General features: G+C 38.8%; 1 protein-coding gene across 3 annotated transcripts in view; it reads left to right on the top strand.

The window, feature by feature from the left end:
- LOC122790854 (Fc receptor-like protein 5) overlaps positions 1-22,724 on the top strand; it is a 1,199,590-nt gene that overhangs the window by 727,429 nt on the left and 449,437 nt on the right. For all 3 annotated transcript variants that reach the window (XM_044058503.1, XM_044058502.1, XM_044058501.1), the window contains one exon: positions 4,193-4,480. In XM_044058503.1, the coding sequence (XP_043914438.1) occupies positions 4,193-4,480 (288 nt within the window). The remainder of the gene's footprint in view (positions 1-4,192; positions 4,481-22,724) is intronic.

Below are 22,724 nucleotides of genomic sequence, written 5' to 3'. Positions count from 1 at the left end.
TACTGAAACATGTCAATTGGAAATGATGACTATTAATTCAAGAACTATTAGAACATCCTTCTCATACTATCTGTAGTCTAACTTAAAATCTTTATCAGAAAAGAAGTCACACATTACTCAATGAAACTATTACAGGTTTTATAGTGTTTTTGTTATAACGCATATAATAAACACCAATGTAAATGCTTTAGTTGCTGTTACTTTTCTGTGTATATTCTTTGTTTTTTATAAGCAATTTCCTTATTGTATTTCTGTAATTGATTTTGTATTGTTAAAACCTTAATAATTGTTAAAAAAATGAATATTTACCCAATAAAAACAGCATCATTATCATCATAAATCCCCTTTTCCCATGTCTTTCTACATGGGTTTGGTTGTGGTTTCAACTGCATTGACCTCTTCTGATTCAGTGCCATTCTCCTAACTTCTTTGTCAGTTATGCCTGACCATTGCAGGTCTTCTCTCATGCAGTGCATCTGTCTCTTACCTAGATGTCCACATTGGAGGTATTTGGGCTTCTACTGTGATGTCGTTATCTCTTCCAATGTCCCACAGTGTGCATCCTACCATCCACCTCAGGCACTTCATCTCCATCACCTCTAGCTTCCTTTATTGCTTTGCCTTCGATGCCCAGGTTTCTGTACCATACAATAGTACTAGTCTCATCACTGTTTTGGACACCTTACTTTTCAGCTTCTTTGGCATTCTTCTGTCACACACTCCAGCTGACACTGTGCCATTTGGCTGCAGCCCCTCTGATTCTAGCTTTGGCTTCCTCATTCAGATCTACCTTCTCCTCATCCACCCTTCACAGATATTTGAATTTGTTAACCTGTTCCACTGTTTTCCATTCTATGTTTTCAGCTCCTTTTGATTTTCCCATTTGCTGCCATAACAACTGTTTTATCTGTATTTAGTTTTATCCTGTGTGCCATCAGTTTTGAATTCTGTTCCCTTATAATTCTTTATTTTTCTGTCTTTACCTTGCAGCCTAAGAGTTTCTTTGTGCCATCTGCTGAGTTATTTTCCAGAAGTAGGTATATTACCTCTGATACTTTGTTTTTTGCTATTGCAAATGCTCTATTTGCCATTATTAGCCAAGCATTATTCTTTCTTAGCCTGGTCCATCTTTTCCATCTCCCACTTTTTCCTGCATTCCTTCTTTCTTTTTATAACTTCCTGTATTTCTGCATTCCACCACCAGCTTTCCTTATGTATCTTATTTTCGTACTTAGCTTGGCCCCATATCTCATTTATAATTGTTTCACTGTGCAGCCATTCTACTTCAAATCTACCTATTTCTTCTTCCTGAGGTACTAGATCCCCAACTGTTGCCTTGAACTCTTGTTCTTTCACTGATGTCATCTTCCAGGTCTTCAGCCTAGTCTACGTTGACCTCTGATCTTTTTCTGACCACTGCTTGAAGCTGATTGTGGCTATCATTGGCTTATGCTGTGGGATGACTGTTTCACTGACAGTGACTTTGCAATGGATGATTCTACCCCAGTGATGTTTCCTTACTAGGAGGAACTTTGAATACTGGCCACTTGGGTCTATATTAGAACATCAAAGTTTCAGAACTTCGAATGTTCTAATATCGACCCCTATACAGCAAAAGCTGAAAATAACGAAGTTACAGAAAACCAAATTCTTTCCTTGGGAAAAAAATTTAGTTGTCCGTTCCTGTCGCTTTGGTATTTTCAGCACTGTGGTGGAAAGTTATGGGTCGGGTTCAGGAAAGTGTGCGATTGTGTGGACGTGAGGGTTAGGGCGGGTTAGGTGAGTTAGGGTTAGGATGCGGGTGAGGTGTGTGTGCAATAGTGACAGACCTTAGGATTAGGGTTTGGGTTAAGGTAAGTGGGTAGATGGTGTATGTACAGTTTAGTGTAGGGTTAGATGTAAGATTTTAGGTGTATGTGTGTGGATTGCTGTTTGTTTGGTGTGCTTGTGTTGTGTGTATGTATTTTGGAACAGCAAATTTTTTGCCTAGGAGAAAAATTGCTGTTCTGAATTTTCGATGTTACCAGTTTTCACTTAATAGGGGTCGATACTAGAACATTCAAAGTTCTGAAACTTCGATGTTCTAATATAGACCCGGCCACTCATGTATGTGATTCTGTAACTGTCTCTCTTACCAAAGCATGTGCTAGTCACCATCAGGACATTTGCCAGACAGATGTCTAGAACATTCTGTCCTTCGTTAGTCCTCTTGCTCCACCCATGTGGACCCAGGCAGTTCTTATATTGTCTTCTGTTTATCTGTCCTGGTGTGAGCATTCAAGTCCACCATTATCAACAGCAACTCATGTTCACCTGTTTTATCTAGTTGGTCCTGGAACTGGTACCTGAATACACTCTTTTCCTCACTGTCACAACCGTACTGTGAGGCATAGGCTGACTATGAATAGTTCTGTATCTTTGTACTGGAGTTTGATTGCCATGAGTTTGTCACTAATTCTGTTGAAATCCCTAACTGCCTTCTAAAGCTTCACTTGTGCCACAATTCCCACACCATTTCTATCCTGTCCTTCTCCTGACTAGTAGACTTTGCCTCTCAAACCAAGTGGTTTTGCTTCACTGCTCTCCCATGTTATCTGGATGCAGAGGATGTCTACACTCCTCCTTATCATGTCATCCACTTCCAAACTGTATCTTGTCAGCGGTGTTGAGTGTATCAGTCCTTAGTTCATATTTGGCAGGTTGATTTGCTTTACGTTCAGCTTTTGTTCACCAGAGCTATCCCAGTTAAACCAGTGTAGACACCTGGACACTGGATGGCCAGAAGCCTATTGACCCAGGGCTGCTGAGCTTTATGGTCCACACAAACTGGCCATTAGAGGCACATAGACCCCTCCCACTGTTAGCATTGGGTCCTAGCATAGGTCAGAGTAGTGCGGGCCTCAACTCACTTATCACCAGCAAATACCCATGCCCATTTTTGGTGACATAAATCAACATAAAATCACCTAGAACCAGTTTTTATACTTCCAAGTATCTAATCCTGACACTCAGCTGTTGTCCTTGTTATCCTAAGTAGAGGATACTGAGAACCACGTCTAATGCCTAAAGCAGTTTGTCTCTAGAACTCTAACCCCCCCCTCCAGATAAGCACCACCTAGAGTCTGTGCTGCTGCCCATTTTACATTCGTTTTTTTCTGAGTTTGAGGTAGAAATATCCAGCATGATTTTTGGTGGTGGAAGAACCCCACAGAGACAGAAAAAGAACATACAGACTCCACACAGGCATTGTCTGGAGATCAGGATTGAACTTTTACCTGTGCAGAAATCTTGCACTCAAATATATGCCTTTTATAATTCCACAAAAGAATATCCCTAATAAATAGTCATTGGTGTAATCAAACAGGTATTTGCTAGATAAATGCACACACGTACTGAAAGTGCCATAACATATGAACAGTAACGATCTCAGGCTTTTTTGTTTTATCTTCTGAGATCATTCTAATAAGCATGAGTATAGCTTTGCATTTAATTTGTGCTCCAACATTGTCATCCTCAGATTGTTTCTTTGAGTTCTATTCCAGCTTATTCAATGTGAATAAGGTTATTTACTTAAGGTTTATTGTGGGCAATAAAATAAAACAGAGCTTAGTATGGTTAAAAACCTAATCAGTGGCCATGAAATAAAATAACTAAACAGATAAATGAGAACTTTAGTGATCATTCATTAAATTTGGGCAGTTATAATGCATATTGGCATCCTTTACATACACGTATTTATAATCATATATATACATTTGATTACCAAACAAGAAGTAAGTTTTAGGCAACTTAATTTTTGTCTGTACCCTGCTGCCACACCATATACTTCTTGTCACCTAGAAAGAGATCAGTTCCTTCCTTAAAGCTGCCAACAAAGTAAGCACTTCCTTGATCAGTAGGCAGGCCACTGCATGCTAAGTGTTTGCTATTGTGGTAAGCAGAATTCACTTAGTTAAACAGAACTGCAAGTTTTAATGTTTTGAATGTTTACTATAGATCACCTAGCAGTAAATGCAATGTAAGCAGGAATTTCCACCCATCAGTGGGGGTGGAGTTTGGGGGGGTGATCCATTAAGATTACAGTTCATTTTGCATATTTTGATGCCCAATAATTTTACAAATTATAGCATCTTTGTTTAAAACGAGCATTATCAAATGATTTTAACATATTTTGTCGTGTCCTTTTTTCCAGCTTCTCCAGAAAAGCCAAACATCACTGTATGGTCAGAGGGGGAGACAGTCAACATTTATTGTGAAGTACCCCATCTTTTTAAAGCAACCAAGGCCTTTTTTTATAAAGAAGATGAATTAATCTATACTTCCATTGCTGAGGACCTTAAGAGCATTTCATCTTTTAATTTTACAATCGTCAATACTAATAGTTCAAATGAAGGAAATTACACGTGCCGGTATGAAACAACATTAAGTAGTCGAATTCTGAACTCTGCAAGTAGTGAACCATTGTTTTTCAGAGTACAAGGTAAATGTAAGACTAGTTTTGTTACTGTTGCATAGTAAATGCACTTTACTATACAGACTTCTTTGGTATTGAATCAATGCAATTAAAAAGAATATTATAACAATATTCCAAGTTTGGTCATGGGTTACACTGGGATTTACTCATGCTTGGGATAGTCTGGTCATGATGGCAAAGTCAGAGTTCAAGATCTTTGAAATGAGATTGTATTTTAGGTTGTATTTTACTATTTTTTAACATAATAGCAGTTAATTTTGAAAAATAATGCTTTGAATCCGTTGTTATGCAACTGTTATTTTTAGAAGGAATTTAGGAAGATTTAATATTTCATTTTAGAGAAATTTTAACTTTAACTGAATTGGTAAGTAACATTTTAATAACATAATAGAAATATGTTAATATATGTTGTTTATCTTTATGTACTTCCTTTTTATGTGGTGTTTTATAATTTGTCCTTTTGTCTCTTTTGGTGGTTGTGAAGATTTGCAAAACTGTATAGCGGTTGATCTGAATATGCAAGTGTCCATAGGTTAGTGTTAACGCAAGGGTTAGGTAAGGGGATAGATTCAGTGTTGTGTATACTTTATGTTGTGTGTGTGCTGTGAATTTTTGTCTTGCCTAGTAGCACTGTTAGGGAAAGGAGTTTTAGTAATGTAATGGGTGGGATTATGGTTAGGGTTAACACACATGAGTAAGGGGGTTATGGAGGATGCTTATCTTTTTTGTTTAAAAAAAATTGAGAATCATACAACTTACAATGAAATTCATATACTTAAAAGTTTAAGTATAATATAAGTTTAGTATAAATAAAATATCCAAGTGTATACAATATGTACAATATTGCCTGCTTGAGATGCTTATCTTTTTGAGGTTGCAAGAAGATAGGCAGGGAGGCAAGAATTATACGGGTCAGGGTTGCAGTATTAATATTTCATATAACAGAGAGAGGGCTGCAATGTGAAGGAAGATGATTAATAAGCTGACATGCTTAATTGTTAGTAATTTAGATAGTTTACTCTTTGAGACGTTGACCAATGGAGAATTTATCTAGGGAAAAATTCAGTTGATATGGGATAACATTATCTGGGGAGAATTGTGATTGAGTGTTTTGAATGGAGTAGCTACATGTGATATGGGTGGAAAAGTAAATGCATCTTTAAATGACAAGTAAAATACAATTTTGTCAATTAATTGCAGTACAATAAGAAGGGTAGGATTTCTTCAACTGCTTAAAATCCCACAAAATTATACTAGTTTCACTGTTGCTCATAATTCACAGGTTCATAGATATTCCAAGTCCACTGAGTTATATAACCATTCACACTTTGCCAGTGTCCTTCCTCATGCCATACATCATTTCTCCAGGAGGCCATAACGGTCAACCCAAGAGTAAATTTTTGGATTCTTATCCAGTCACCTGTGCTATTTTTAAAGGAAGAATTATACAGGTCAGCATGCTGCTGGCCTGGCCGTAGCTTGTCCAATGGACTATTTCCTAGTCTTCTCTGGTTGGAACCACCTGCCCAGTGGACTACCCTCCTTTTGAAGCTCCTCAAGCTTAAGTGGAATACCAGTTCCTTCACGGAACCCTATACAGCACCTTCCCTAAGGACTGCTGCATCTTGTCCACTGGACTATTTCCTAGTCCTCTCCAGTTGTGACCACCTGCCCAGCGGACTACCCTCCTTTTGAAGCTCTTCAAGCTTAAGTGGAATACCAGTTCCTTCACGGAACCCTATACAGCACCTTCCCTAAGGACTGCTGCATCTTGTCCACTGGACTATTTCCTAGTCCTCTCCAGTTGCGACCACCTGCCCAGCGGACTACCCTCCTTTTGAAGCTCCTCAAGCTTAAGTGGAATACCAGTTCCTTCAGGGAACCCTATAGAGCACCTTCCCTGAGGACTGCTGCATCTTGTCCACTGGACTATGTCCTAGTCCTCTCCAGTTGCGACCACCTGCCCAGCGGACTACCCTCCTTTTGAAGCTCCTCAAGCTTAAGTGGAATACCAGTTCCTTCAGGGAACCCTATACAGCACCTTCCCTAACGACTGCTGCATCTTGTCCACTGGACTATTTCCTAGTCCTCTCCAGTTGCGACCACCTGCCCAGCGGACTACCCTCCTTTTGAAGCTCCTCAAGCTTAAGTGGAATACCAGTTCCTTCAGGGAACCCTATACAGCACCTTCCCTAAGGACTGCTGCATGTATGTACTTCCTATTGCTCCTGTCTACTCAATGAGTTTTATTGAGCCACTTGTTGGTGGTATATTGTCCTAGGATAGGGCTCTGCCAGCAGCGTGCCACAGTCCTAACTATGTTATTTTTCTCCTGCCCACCTTTTTAACCTGTGCCCGTTTTTCTAGTACCCTTACAAAGTAGGGTAGTAATTCCTAACAATGGCCACCAGATGGCAGTATAGGACTTTCTTCATTCCCTATTTGGAATTCCCTCACATAGAGAAACATTCTAGCTAGGTTCTTGTAATTATTCCCTCGTAGTGTTATTATACCCTCCTGAGGCTTTCTCCTCACCCCTGCTCTCCCAAACCCACTAAAATTAAGGAACATTTTTTCCTACTTAGTTCTCTCATCATACAACTAGTTTAGCCTACATTACCTGATTAGCCCCTCCTGCCCTCCCCACTTTGACCCCCGTATTTCTAGTAATTCTTTATCTCTCGAATACTTTAACTCTGTCTGCACCCTCTTAATTCCCTATAAGTCTCTCTGTTCTACCTATATACATCCTACTAATTCCTTCTCTAGGATAGCTTACCTGACTCTGTGAGTGATCCCAAACAAACTGACTGATTGTCTTTTTTCTTCTGGCTCTCCTTCTCCTTTGTTTTAGCTCTCGATCTACTACTCCAGACTCTACCCCCCTCCATATTGTTACCTCTACCTCCTGTGTATCATTTCTATGCTTAGCCCCTCCCCTCTATCCCTCCCCACACCTACCTGCCTCTCAATTTTCCCGCTCTGATATCTTTATAGAGTCCCCAGTAACTGCAGCGCCATTTTTAAAGGACCATTCCCTAGACTATCTGCCTGTCTTGCATGCTGCTGGCCTGGCCGTAGGTGAGTACCTCCTATAATTACTGGAATTGTAATTTGTCTGATGTGTACTTTATTGCATGTTCATCATTGAAGTTTATTCAGATATCTGTGATAACATCCTTAATAGCGTCTTACAGAGCCTGTACCTACTATTGCTAGCAACTTAGAACTATAGACAACGGGCTGGTGGCTGATTACTTTTGGGGTAGTTAACGTCGCACCCCCGCTAATCCACACAAATGTGGGAGGATAAGCGGTTTTAGTTACCGATCTTCTTAGCACCGGAGATCTCTTTAAATGGACTCGAGATGAACTATAGTTGCTAATGTACTGTGCTTCACCTTATAGTTCTGCATAGTCCCGTCTTTTAAGCTGTTGTTAGAGTAGTTTGTGAAGGACATATTGTGTAGATCCCTGCCTTCATTTAGTGTTCCCAGGATATCATTATTATATAGCTACTTGATGTCAGATGTTCTGCTTTGGGAAGTCTAACCTCAGTCGGTGTCTGAATGCTTAAATGTGTTTTACCTAGTATGTTAATATAAAGTTCTTGCGCTCAGATGTGTTGTGGAGAACATGTGTAAATTGTATCATATATTTTTTTCATGTCGTTTGTGTGTACCTACATGGTTATAAAGTGTTGTACTTCACATTAAGAGATGTTATATTGCTCAATACACTGTTGACTATTGTAGCGCACTGATTTTTGTAAGCTTCTCTCAGTGCTACTGTTCCCAAATTGTGTATTTTTACAGCTTGTCTGTCTTTGCTCCTCGACTCCTGTAACCTTTCTTAGAGAGTCCTGTCCTATACTGTGTGCCTATCCCTTACTTCCCGCCGCTTCTTAGTAGCAGCCACAAAATAGACCAGTGGAGGCGGCTGGTAATTCTGTAATAGCACTTATAAGGCGTTTAACACTGTTGACCGTGTTGCTAAAGATGATTGACTATGGTTGTAACTATAGCTGGCGTCCTTGTAGATACCCTCTCTAAATTAGTTATTAAGCCTATGCTCCTCCCTATGGTCTGCTTCTTAAAGGAACTAGGAGATTTCTAACCTCTTCTGGAAACTTTGCTCCCAAGAGCATTCCTCTTTTAAGAATTTAATTTCATCCAAACCCCTCAACTTCCTGCGCCTTTACAATTATACCCATAAGGTATTTCTATGGTTGCTGTACACACTACTCTAGTCACCTTAATAGCTATAACTACATTATCGCACAGTCGCTTGTAGCCTGAGATCTGTATGTTGGTTCCTAAATGCTATTGTGACTGGGAATCATAGTATCCTCCTAAGCTTATACCATTGTCAAGGTATAGGACTTCTGCAGAAGTAATTATCTATTTGTTTAAAGAAGCTGTCCTAGCTCTAGAGACTTTAAGGCTTTACCCCCTTGGCAGTGCTTTACCTGGTGTGTATAATTCATAGCCTGCCCCCCCCCTTCCTGGCCTTTTCCCCATTATATTACATCTTAAAGTCTTGCTCATTCCTACTCTCTTAGTTAGATTATACTCTCTGTAAATCTACTGTAGTGGTCTCCCTGTGAACTGTTATAGAATACTTGCTAGCTATTAACCTGCTCTCTTTCAAGTGCTTATTGTAACCTCAGTATTCTAATTAAGTCTTTTCCTTACAGCTCATCCACTGGACTATTTCCTAGTCCTCTCCAGTTGCGACCACCTGCCCAGCGGACTACCCTCCTTTTGAAGCTCCTCAAGCTTAAGTGGAATACCAGTTCCTTCACGGAACCCTATACAGCACCTTCCCTAAGGACTGCTGCATGTATGTACTTCCTATTGCTCCTGTCTACTTAATGAGTTTTATTGAGCCACTTGGTGGTATATTGTCCTAGGATAGGGCTCTGCCTCGAGTCTGCCAGCAGCGTGCCACAGTCCTAACTATCTTATTTTTCTCCTGCCCGCCTTTTTAACCTGTGCCCGTTTTTCTAGTACCCTTACAAACTAGGGTAGTAATTCCTAACCAAGGCCACTAGATGGCAGTATAGGACTTTCTTCATTCCCTATTCGGAATTCCCTCACATAGAGAAACATTCTAACTAGGTTCTTGTAATTATTCCCTCGTAGTGTTATTATACCCTCTTGAGGCTTTCTCCTAACCCCTGCTCTCCCAAACCCACTAAAATTAAGGAACATTTTTTCCTACTTAGTTCTCTCATCATACAACTAGTTTAGCCTACATTACCTGATTAGCCCCTCCTGCCCTCCCCAATTTGACCCCCGTATTTCTAGTGATTCTTTATCTCTCCAATACTTTAACTCTGTCTGCACCCTCATAATTCCCTATAAGTCTCTCTGTTCTACCTATATACATTCTACTAATTCCTTCTTTAGGATAGCTTACCTGACCCTGGGAGTGATCCCAAACAAACTGACTGATTGTCATTTTTTTCCTGGCTCTCCTTCTCCTTTGTTCTACCCACTCCATTTGCCCTGCGGGCTCACTCTGCTCCCCTACCCTACCCCCAATTCCCACCCACCCCAGGGGTCCTACACTTCTAGCTCAATAGCCCTACCCCCCTACTCCATCCACCTATAACTATACCATTATAATTAAGGCATTTTTGCAACTCCACTCACTCTTTAATATTCCCATCTGTTCCTCCTCTAAATAACACCCTCTTTTAAATCAAATACTCACCATTAACTACCCACCATTATACCTATCTACTCACTGTCTCTTTGTATTCACCTTCACTCACTATGTATAACCCACACTTTTCTAAAAATAACATCCTACTCTCCTCCTTCCTACTCCTAAACACTCTTCTCATTGCTTACTCCCTCACCTTCTGTGAAAACACAAACTTATCTGAATCTCAACTAGCACTAAAACAAACTACTTTACACTCTCACTACATCTCACAACCACACATCAATATAACTTAATCATCTTCCTACCTCATGTCTCATTACCATAGATCAATTCATATCAATTTTTTTCTTAACAAGAAACCTTTTTCAATTTCTTCAAAACTTTCCAAATACCTACATAGTCACCAGCAGCTATTATTCCTAGATGGCGACATTCATCCCAATCCAGGCCCAAATAATCACCACCCTACCATCCCCATAGTAAACCAAGCTAATTCTATAATTCCTACCCCCAATCAGAACTCTCTCCATATAGCCCACCTAAATATTCGCAGCCTAAACAATAAAACAACACAAATGCATGCCCTTCTTGACCTATATTCCTTCGATATCCTTTGTCTAACTGAAACCTGGCTAAAAGCAGATACCAAGGATAATGACATACTACCTCCAGGATATAACATCATTAGACTTGACCAACACACCAAAAAGGGCAGAGGTGTAGCTATACTTTACAAAACTGAACTGCTGGTTACCTTACTAGATACAAAACCACCCTTACAAAACAATAGTGAAATCTTAATCACCAAACTACAAATTAATACTTATAAATCCATTTATATAATTTGCTGTTATATACCCCCAGGTAACAATATTAATACCATTGAAAACTTACTGTACTGGCTTTCAAACTCCTTCCCTCAGGAAACTATACTTCTAGGTGACTTTAATATCGATTGGAATTCTTGCATCTCCCAAAAACCCATCTCTCATATAAACCTCTATGGCTTTATCCAAACCATTACTGTCCCCGCTTGAATAAACAAAACCAGCTCCAAACAAAGTACTCTAGACTGGATTTTAGTTAATAGCAACCCTATGATTTATACTACAGGCACACTACCTGATAATATCAGTGACCATTTAACCACTTTTATCACCAGACAAAACAGCCCTATCTCCAATAATACTCAAGTTAGAACTACCAGGAACAAAAGCAATTTCAACCAAACTAACTTCCAATTAGAACTCAAAGCTTGTAATTGGTCTCCCCTAAAATACTTACCTCTCGACGAAGCAGTCTCATACTTTAACAACAAATTCCTTCAAATCCTCAACCTCCATGCCCCTACTAGATTAATTAAAACCAAAGCAAAGCCTGCTCCTTGGCTAACAAGAGAAACCAAACAAAAAATGTTACATAGAAACAGAACCTGGGCCAAATGGCATAGTACTAAAAACCCATCAGACCACCAAACCTTTAAACAACTGAGGAATGCAACAAAGAAACTTATATTCCTTGATAAAAAAAAATATTATTGGAATTTCCAACATACCCAACACCAAAACCCCCAGAAATTCTAGTCAAGTATCAATAAACCACTACATCCAGGTAACTCTAAAACACCCACTCCTTCTAACCTCACCCAGAACATGCCTAACCAAATTGCTGATACTTTCAACAAATTTTTCTCAGACACTGTCACCTCTCTTGCTTCAACTTTATCTCCACAGTCCACGCAAGCACCTTATTCCCTCAACAAAAATCCCCCTTCTTTCAAACTTCAACCAGTTTCAACAGATCTTATCTTTACTCTTCTTACAAAGCTCAAACCATGTACCCCCTCAACTGACCTTCTCCCAGCTGAATACCTACAAATTGCAGCCAAAGTAATTGCCCTTCCTGTCTCCATATTAATTAATCAAACCATAACTCAAGACCTTATTCCAACTCTCTGGAAAGTTTCTCATATCATTCCTCTACATAAGGGCGGTAACTCTTTTGAGCTCTCCAACTTCCGTCTCATAGCCTTACTTTCTCCATTAGCTAAAATCTTGGAAAGATGTATACATCGTCAAATACTTGACCATCTTCTCCAAAACAATCTTCTAGCAGACTGCCAACACAGTTTCAGATCCTATCACAGCACTACTACAGCACTCTTGTCATTCACAGACCATATTAATAAAATTTGGAACAACAACCTGCTGTCCTGAGCACTATTCTTAGACCTCTCTAAGGCCTTTGATATGGTCAACCATTCCCTCTTACTAAACATCCTCAAATCATTTGCCTTGGACACTCAAGCTATCCAGTGGTCTAATTCCTACTTAGAAAATAGACAACAAGCAGTTCTTTGGGATAATCACATTTCATTTCTTCTTCCCATCACAATAGGAGTGCCACAAGGCTCAATACTAGGACCTCTCCTCTTTTCTATTTTTATTAACAATCTAAATATGTCCCTTCCTCAATCCATATTTATACAATATGCCGATGACTCAACACTGATATGTTCAGCATCCTCCCCAATTAAGCTTCAGACCACTACACAACAAGTCTTCACAGCAGCGAAAAAGTGGTTCTTTCAGCATTGCCTCTTACTGAATCCCAGAAAGACTAAATTATTACTTTTTACACTATCACAGAAATCTTCGACCTTTACCTTCGATATAATTTCTAACAATGGCACAATAATATCCCCTGACTCTACTATCAAACTTTTAGGTGTCACAATAGACCATAATCTCAACTTCGATGCCCATATTAACTTAACCATCAAGTCAGTCAATAGAAAACTTGGATCTCTCTACAGGCTCAAACCCTTCCTTACTACTTCAGCCAGAAGGACTATAGCACAAATGCACCTACTCTCTACCCTTCTTTATGCCTCACCTATTTTTACAAACTTAGCAAAATCTAATTTCAATAAACTAGCAATATCATATAATAATATTACAAGATTTGCCACAGGAGCCTCTTTTTGAACCCATCATTGCTCAAATCTTAAACAACTAGGCTGGCTAGAATTACAAAATCAAATACGACTACAGCAACTTACCATCACCCACAAAATCTTCTATCAACCTTCTAATACCACAATACTTAGTACCCTTATTTCTCCTTATAAAAATCTATCTTCCTTGCGCTCCGCCACAAAGCTACTAGCGGCACCCTATAAATCCTGCAACAAAGGTGGGGACTGTTTGTTCTCCAGCTGTATTGGACCTATCTGGAACAAGCTTCCAAGTGAACTCTCTGCTATTACTTCTTTACCCACTTTCAAGAAGCACCTAAAAACTTTGCTTAACTCTCAATGGCTCTGTCCTTGTACAAACCCTGACTAAACTTTTATTCCCTCTACCTTTTTTTCACCCCCTCAAACCTTTTCTAGGTTCTTTTAGAATTTTTGTTTGTACCTTCAATAGGCAGCTAAAAACTGTGCTTAATCCCCAACATCTCTGTCCTGTACAAACACTGACTAAACTTTCTATTCACCCAACCTCTTTTCACCCTTAAAAAAAAAAAAAAATTCTTGCATTTTTATTTCAAGTATTGCAAAGTATTTTTCATGGTAATGCTTCCCTTTATATAATATTTCTGATTTGAATGTATAACAACTCTTGATTATATAAACCCATCTTTTTGTGGAGCTTTTCTCCCCGGGCCTCTACTGAAAATGGACATATATCCAGCTAGATTAGCCCAGTCAACAAATGTAAAATAAAATAAATAATAAAAGATAGTGAGTTACACTTTTTAACATCCAGGGAAAGTTTATTCCAGAGAGTTGGATTCTGCGGGTTTATAAACATGTCCTGCCACAGGTTTGCATTTATCGGCTGGTGAAGATTTATCTCACTTGTTGTAGTACTGGTAGAGATATTGGACCTGCAGAGATACAGGAGGACCAGAAGAAATGGGTTTCGAATGGCATGGTAAATGAGACAAGGATCCCCCTCGAATCTAAGAAACACTAAATAAAGAGTTAGAGCTTCTAACTCTTGGTAGCACAGGGATGTTAGGCCTGTGATATTTGGTTATTTGGGGCCTTTCTAAATGTTTGATATGTTTAGTGAGACACATCCTACAGGGGGTGTAGCATTCAGCAATTGGTCTGACTAATGCTGTGTATAAGGAATGGATTGCTTCTTTTGACCTTAATGATATTCCTTTGTCACTTAGCTTTGCTAAATAAAAGGGTTTCCTGAACATCATTGTCACATTATTGTCAAAACAGAGGTAGTTGTCAACCCAAGTTCCTAGGTGCCTGCCTACATTTTCATTTTGTAGTAGTATGCTATCTGGAGACTCTGAGGGAAGGGGGGTTGTCTATCAAACCTGATAGTACACATTTTTTTATTTTTTAGCATTTAATATGTGCCCCTTTTTCATGCAAGTGTCTACTAAGGCAAGTTCATTTTGGAGGGTGTCAGAGGATGACTTAACAAAACTACCAGTTTGCAGTCATCTGTAGGCATAGCCAGATATCTTGGCTGTCTGCTTAGATATCTGAGAATTAAATGCTGAAAATACAGTGTCCCAGCACCATACCCTGAATGACATCACTTTTCAATTTCATACTTTCTGATAAGGTACCTGTGAGTTATGTCTTTCAGCTAGCTTGCTATCCATCTTAGCATATATAGGTTTACTTCTAAAGCATTTGCTCCTGTCTGATGCCAGCATGTGGAATGGTGTCAAAGGCTTTGACCAGTTCAAGATATACCATGTGTCCTGCATGGCCACTGTGTATATCCTCATAACTTTTTCAAAGAAATTGCCAATAAATTTTAAAAACATAACAGTAGGCAATGAAATTGAAAAGGTTGTTTATTTATTTATTTATTTTATATTTGTTTACCAGGGGGCCCTACTGGGCTTGAAGCCCCTTTTCAGTGGAGGCTCAGGGAGAAAAACTCAAAAGTAAAATTTAACAAGCACGCATTCTGTTTCATATTAATTAGACATTAGCAACATAATAAGGGGTACACATTCCATTACATGGTTAGTTACACAATAGTAACATATAACATGTAACTTGGTTACAGAATAAACACAGTAATCGCTCTAGACCAGTGGCGGCTGGTGACTTCAAATTAAAGGGGTGCTGCAGGAGACAGCTGAATGGGTGGGGCCAATAGGAAGGGGTGTGGTCAACTAAAAAGGGGTGTAGCTATGCTCAAAACCACAACAACTGGAACTTTAATTAAACATGCTGCTCTGGGTGCCAAACCATCATTATGAGAGTCCAATCAAGACAAACTGAAGTGTAGAAGAAAAAATATTTCAATGCATTGGCTACATGACAACTTACTTAATATCTAGATGGAAACACAAAGGTTGTGAGGCATGAGAAAATAAATTGCTTTTTAAATACGTTACTGGAATGCCAGTCAAAAGCAGTTCCAATTATAATTTATATTCAGCTTTATAAAATTACCAAGTAACATGCTGAATGTAGCAATCTCTGTGATACACCCACTTGTAAAAATGTTTCTTATCCAAAAAAGACCTGCTGCCTGACAACAACTATCTACTTGTTTCATAGGGCAGACATGATCAAAGTGAAAAATGAACAGTAAACAAGAAACAAGCTCAAGATAAACCAGAGAACCTGTAGCTGTCAGGCAACAATGCTACCAGTGCACCACTGCACTACTAACTGTGTAAGGAAAAACAAACGTACAGAAAACACAGATTTTATGAAGAACAGAACAACTATGAGGCAAAAATCTGCAAACATGTTTTACAAATGGTGGTGGTTAGGGAATTCAGGCCTTTGCTACTTGCATCCATGGTACAGGGTTCAAGCCTGAGGTATTCTCTACCCACCACCATGTGTTCTCTGGGGCATTGCACACAAACAATACCTGACCTGCATTAGTTCAACTTCTCAGCAGTCCCTGTCCTCTTCCTACGGAAGCAAGCAGTCTCCGTTCCCATCCTCTTTCCAGGGAAGCAACTTCTTTGATCTGATCCATGCTCCTTAGCCCATGCAAGCTAACAGCCAGGTTTCCGGTCCTCCTCTCAGCCTGCTGATGATGTTGGTTTCTCACAATAGTAGGCTGGAAGCCCCAGCCTGCTGATGATGCAGTCCGGTGTTGGTCTGTTCTGTGTCATCATCACCGCACAGACTTCTGTGCTGCAGGGCAGGAATGCCGTTCTCCCTTATCTGGACTGCCTGGCAGAGCAGTCTGAAGTACTGAGAGTATGGAACTCCAAGCACAGCAAGCATGCGTGAAGTTCCTGACTCATTCATTTTTTTAAATTATTTCCCTTTTCTTTTAAAATGATTTCCCTTTTCTTTTTCCGTTTCTTGGTGGGGGAACTGCAGTCCTGCAGTCCTATAGCATGAGCCGCCCATGCTCTAGACTACAAGAAAAACATAAAACTTTTCAGTAATGGATAATGAGCACAAGTTGTGGTGCTAGATGGCTTGAAAAGGATAAATTGGGGGGTGTTAAAGAGAGGAAAGAGGGGGATAAAGGGGACAGGGGAGAAATTCGTTTATTTGGGACTATGAGAGATTATTGAGAAAGGGAGATATGGAAAAAAGATAAAGTGTGAGATAGAATGAAGGGAAGAAAAAGTGTTTACCCAGGATGTAAGAGTTAGGGAATGAGAGAAAGAGGGAAATAGAAAATATAGTGCGTCAGCCAGGGCTGTGCATGAGCAGAGACAGTTGCTAGTTAAGTGTGCCCTGAGAAGTTGCTAAGACTTGGATGGGTTGGTGGTATTACGGATGTGTTGAGGGGTGGTATTCCAGTCTCTAGATGTATGATTAGAGTAAAGAGAATCGCCAAATGTGTTGTTAGATTTTGTGACTTTTAATAGGAATTGATCAGACTACCTTAGGGTTCTAGTACTGGAATAAAGTTCTAGTAGATTTTGAAGTGCTAGGCACTTGTCTAGTCGGTATATTATGGTATGTGTGGTTGTGAGTTGATGGAGGGATAGAAGGTTGGGTAGTTCTAGCCAGTTTAGTTGGTGAAGAGCTGCACAGTTATGGAATCTGTATGTTGAGTCTGTGGCAAATCTGGTGACTTTGTTATAACAGGATTTGAGTTTAGCTAGGTCAGTTTTCTTAAGACTGGTGAAGACGGGTGAGGTGTACAGCTTGCCTGGTGGAGTTAGTGAGATATGATTTGATTCTGTAGAGAGATCCAAGCTTTATGTTTTTTTTTTTATAGCTAGTGCTAGGTGTTTATCGAATCTCAAACTGCTGTCAGTGGTGACTCCAAGCAGTTTAGTGTGTGAGACGGTTCAGTTTGGTATTGTTTGCTGAATTGATGAGGACGGGGGATGCAAGGCTAGGGGTTTCATTATTGTAAAAGCGCATTAACTTCATTTTATTGTAGTTGAAAATGGCTTGATAGTTGGAGAGCCAGAATTTTATGGCTGAGAAGGATTGTTGGGTTATGTTTTGGAGCTGTGGAATGGACGGTGCAGCACAGATGAGTGTGGCTGAGAAGGATTTTTGGGTTATGTTTTGGAGCTGTGGAATGGACGGTGCAGCACAGATGAGTGTGGGGCCATCTGCATATTGAATGATAGTGGCTAGGTTGGTGGTGGAGTAGAGTTTGTTGGTGAAGATAGTAAAGAGGAGAGGCCCTAGAACTGAACCTTGTGGGACACCTGCTGTGACAGGTAACAGGGAGGATAGATCACCTTGCCATCTGACTGCTTGTTGTTGGCCTTATAGGTAATTGTGAAACCAGTAGATTTGGTTTGGGTTTAACAGAGCTCATTGAAGAGTATTTGGTGGGAGACTGTATCAAATGCCTTGGATGCATTTAGGAAGATGGCGGAAGCTAGTTGTTAGTTATGTTTGGGTTGGCTGGCTGTGTTGACAAAGATTATAAGGACGGGTGTGGTACTGTGGGTGGGTCTGTAGCCATGTTGGAAGTTGTTAAGTAGGTTATTGCTTAGAAGGTAATTCATGAGCTGAGTGTGTATGCATTTTTCTAGAATTTTCAAAAGGGGGTATAGTATGACTATTGGTCGGTAGTTTGAGAGGTCTGTTGAAGTTCCAACTTTGTGGAGAGGGGTAACATAGGAGATTTTCCAGAGATTGGGAATATATTGTTTTGCGATGGACCGGTTGAACAAAAGAGAGATGGGGTATGTGATAGCGTTGGCTGCTAGTTTGAGATATTCAGTTGGAAGTTGATCCACTGCTAGGGATATGGGTTTCAGTTCATTGAGTAGTATTTCTATTGTGCTAGTTTGAACCAGTTTTAGGATGAATGAATTAGAAGTTTGTTCTGATATTGTTAGAATGGGTAGGGTAGTGTTGTTTTTATTTTTGATTAGGCAGTATAGTATTCGTGAAATATGTATTAATCTGGATAGCTATGCTGTCAGTAGTATGTGTGGTGGTGAGGGTTGGAGTTGATGATTGGCCAGGTTGAAGAAGTTATTTTATAGCACCCCAGAATTTTGGGGGGTTATTTTGAAGTTTTCCTGGGTCTTAGTATAATATACTTTTTTATCATGCTTGATTTGTTTTTTTTTTTTTTTTTTTTTTTTTTTATTTCTTAGGTGGTGGAAGTGGTCTAGGGTAGTCTGACTTTGTTTACTTGATATTGTGTCCGGGCTTTGCCTCTCAGCTTGAGTAGTGCTTTGGTATCTTTAGATAACCAAGGTATATAGGAAGGTTTTACTCACACATTTCTGGTGGAGCAAGGCTGTTTAGTATGTTAAGAATTTAGTATTAAGGTATTGTACGGCAGAGTCAAATTGGAGATGCTTTAGGGGAGACCACTCACAGAGCTGGAAGAGTGATATGAACATTTCAGGAGAAAAATGCTTTTTATTGTGAATTTGTTTACAGGTTGCATTTTTTCAGGAGTAAAGTTGTTGCCTAAGCAGATAGGTAGGATGATGGTCACTGTGGATATTAGGGAGGCAACCTGATAGATAAGCTAGTAATGGTTTGTTGGTCAGGGTCCAGTCAAGTGTTGACTGCCTTTTGCTGTGTTTGTCTATTCTGGTTGAGGATTGTAAAGTTTGGGTGTATCCGTATAGTTTTATAAAGTTAGAGGAATTGTTGGAGGCACAAGTGAGCCAGTCCATATTGAAGTCTCCCATTATTATGGTTTTCTGATTAAATGTAGAGGAAAACCAGTGAAGAAAGACTTTGATTGTGGAAAGGTTGTTGCTGGGTGGGATGTGCCACTTCTCTGGTCAGGATAAAGCAGACAAACTCATGTAGGTTTGGTGCAAGCAACTTTATTACGTGCAAACACATCAGGATTGAGGCTTAGTAACTTAAACACAAACAAACTAATAAACTGACTACTGCACGCATACATGTTAATACTCTGGCTGTTCCCTCAAAATGATACTGCTGCCGGCACGTGCTCAGTATTTATATGCACATGCCCTCACTTTGAAATGCTTCTTAAAGACACAGCACGCACTCTGATTTACATCCTCCCTCTTTGAGAAATAAGTCATGCACAGTAATAATGATAGCAATCATTGACATGCAGTTGTACAGAAATAATCCTTTGACATGCAGTTATACAGAACTAATTACAAGTAAAACAATCATATCCAGGTCATTGCGTATTTTACACTAGGTCTGGAATTACGACCTGATCGTGTGACAAAGATTAGGACTGGGTTTAGTAACAGGGACTGTTATTGGTGAATGTTCAACTTCTGGAACATCTGAGACATCATCAGGAATGGGAATAGGTACTGAGACATGTCCTTCAACAGGAACATTGTCAGAGTTGCTGTGAGATCTAGAGTCTGTATAACAGGTATGATGCTGTGATATCGATTCAAACACTGGAAGAAGATACCTGCGGTTCCTTCTGTATTCTGCACCCTCAGATTCTATTATGTAGGATCTCCGCTTGGCACATATCACTTCTCACTTGAACAATTAGATCAAAACCTCTCAACATTTGCATCCTCACTGTCTCTCCTTCTTTCAATGGACAAAGAAATCTGCTCATTTTATTGTAGTAGGACTTTTGGGATGAACGTCTTTTGAATAGTTGTGTTTGATTGCTCTGGTGATTTTAGCAGTGGGCATCAGCAAACTGAAACTGCTAGGCAAGGTTGTTCTGGTTTGCCTAGATAGAAGTCTCTGAGCAGGTGAGCCAAGGAAATTGCCACAGGGTATATTTCTGAGATTAAGCAAATTCAAGAAAACATTGGTATTGTCATGCTTTGACCTCACTAGTAATTGTTTTCCCTTTTGTACTGCACATTCAGCTAGGCTGTTTGACTGTGGATATTCAGGGCTACTGGTAACATGGATTAACTCCCACTGTTTTGCAACTTTCTGGAATAGCTGACTGGTAAACTGGGCACCACTGTCAGAAATAACTTTGTACAGACTACCATGGACTGAGATATATTTCATTTTAGTAATGACAGTACTGGACATTAGGTTAGGTAGCAGATCAATCTCAAACTAATTTAAATAAGAGTCTAACAACATTAAGTAATGTTGACCATTCCACTCAAATAGTTCAGTGGCTACTGTTGACCAAGGTAGTTCGGGAATTTGGTTTAGATGAAGTGGCAATTTTTACAAGTTCAATTTAATACTATTGCACACTGAGCAAGAAGAAAATACTTTATTGACATCTTTTGATAGAGAAGGCCAAAATACTAGTCCTTTCACCCTTATTTTGGAAGCTTTGAAACCTGGGTAGCCAGAATGCAAAATCTGAATGTACTCATGTTGTAAGTAAGTGCCAGACATTTATGCCAGAAACTTCTAATTATGCTGCTCAGCAGCACAACAGACTTTGTGAAATAACGGCACTTTGTGAAATAAGTCTCCGTATCACAATAAACACTTTGAAATGATTGTTCTTTGTGAAGTAACTGTACAGTACAAGAAACAAATCTGTACTTTGAGTGAACTTTGCAAATGAATTATCCACAGCACAGAAAACTATAATGACTGTATTCCATGAAATAACTATCCACAGCACAAGAAATATTTTGAAATGACTGTATTCTGACTGCACTTTTGAAATAACTGTACTTTGCACACAGAGAACCCTTTGAAATAATTGTACTGTAATAAAGCACACACTGCAAACACTTTGCACACTCTAGGATACTTCAGACAACTCTAGCTATACTTTGAATAGCTTTAGTCAATGTAAAATACTAGCTCATATAAAAAAACATGGTTGTTTACTAATAAATGCAGTCATTTTGCCTTTTTCATGCTCATTTTGCCCGTTTATTATGCTTGTTATGCACATTTGACTTTTATCATGCTCATTATACTTTTCTTGTGCTTGTTTTACGTTTATCATGCCTGTTATAATTTTCTTGTGCTTGTTTTATGTTTATCATGCTCATTATACTTTTCTTGTGCTTGTTTTACGTTTATCATGCTCATTATACTTTTCTTGTGCTTGTTTTACGTTTATCATGCTCATTATACTTTTCTTGTGCTTGTTTTACATTTATCATGCTCGTTATACTTTTCTTGTGCTTGTTTTACATTTATCATGCTCATTATACTTTTCTTGTGCTTGTTTTACGTTTATCATGCTCGTTATACTTTTCTTGTGCTTGTTTTATGTTTATCATGCTTGTTATGCAAATTGAAAGTATTTCTCATTTTTTTCATGAGTATTTTGAATACTTTTATCAAAATCAATGTTTCGAACATTTTGTTTAATTAATAATGTGTTTTGTGCTTTTCGTTTGATTAATAATGCATTTTGTGCTTTGCGAATGCTTCGTATAATTTTCTTTGTGAAATAATTTATGCGAGTTTTAGTACCTGAAATTTGTTTCTCATATCAATCATTTGAGCAGGTTGGGATGATCCATTCCTCTATATTCCTCCATTTCTAGCTGTGCACCTCATGGCTCGACTTTTGGATCCCACTTTTGACACCATGTCGCTTGTCTGGTCAGGATAAAGCAGACAAACTCAAGTAGGTTTTGTTCAAGCAACTTATTACATACAACAGGATTGAGGCTTAGTAACTTAAACTTAACCAAGACAAAAAGTAACACTGCTGTCCAAAGGTCCAAACTTGAAAAGCTCGAAACAAAATGCAGAAAAAATACAAGATAGGACCACCACGATAATTCAATAAGACTTTAATCCAATGGAAAGAAATGTGGATAAGCGCTTTCACGTACAGACTGAGTACGCTTCTTCAGATCTCTAAAACATATCAAAAACTCTCACCTTAAATAGTATTTGCTAGAATTAATCATGAGATAACTAATTAAACAATTTAGCAATAAAACAATTAAAACAACATAATTCAATCACTCAAAATAGCTCTCATTTCTGTTAAAAAACTTCATCTAACAAACAACATACCCCTATAAGAACATCTAGCATATAGTATTCAAAGAAAACATATGTATTATATAAGCGACATAATCGCGTGTAGAATGCCTGTATATCAATGCTTAAATAATCATTACAATATATATTTATTTATTAAATAAATACATCAATTCATATTCAAAAATAAAAATTAACTTATTATAAATATATAAAAAATATATGAATATATAAGTATATATACACACAATATCAATCTCATTAACACTATATAAATCAACT

The sequence above is a fragment of the Protopterus annectens genome, chromosome 16.part0, assembly GCF_019279795.1.
Source record: "Protopterus annectens isolate FY-2018-M chromosome 16.part0, PAN1.0, whole genome shotgun sequence".
NCBI lineage: Eukaryota > Metazoa > Chordata > Ceratodontiformes > Protopteridae > Protopterus > Protopterus annectens.
Note: the sequence above shows the minus strand (reverse complement) of the source record. Positions and strands in the feature narration are given on the sequence as shown.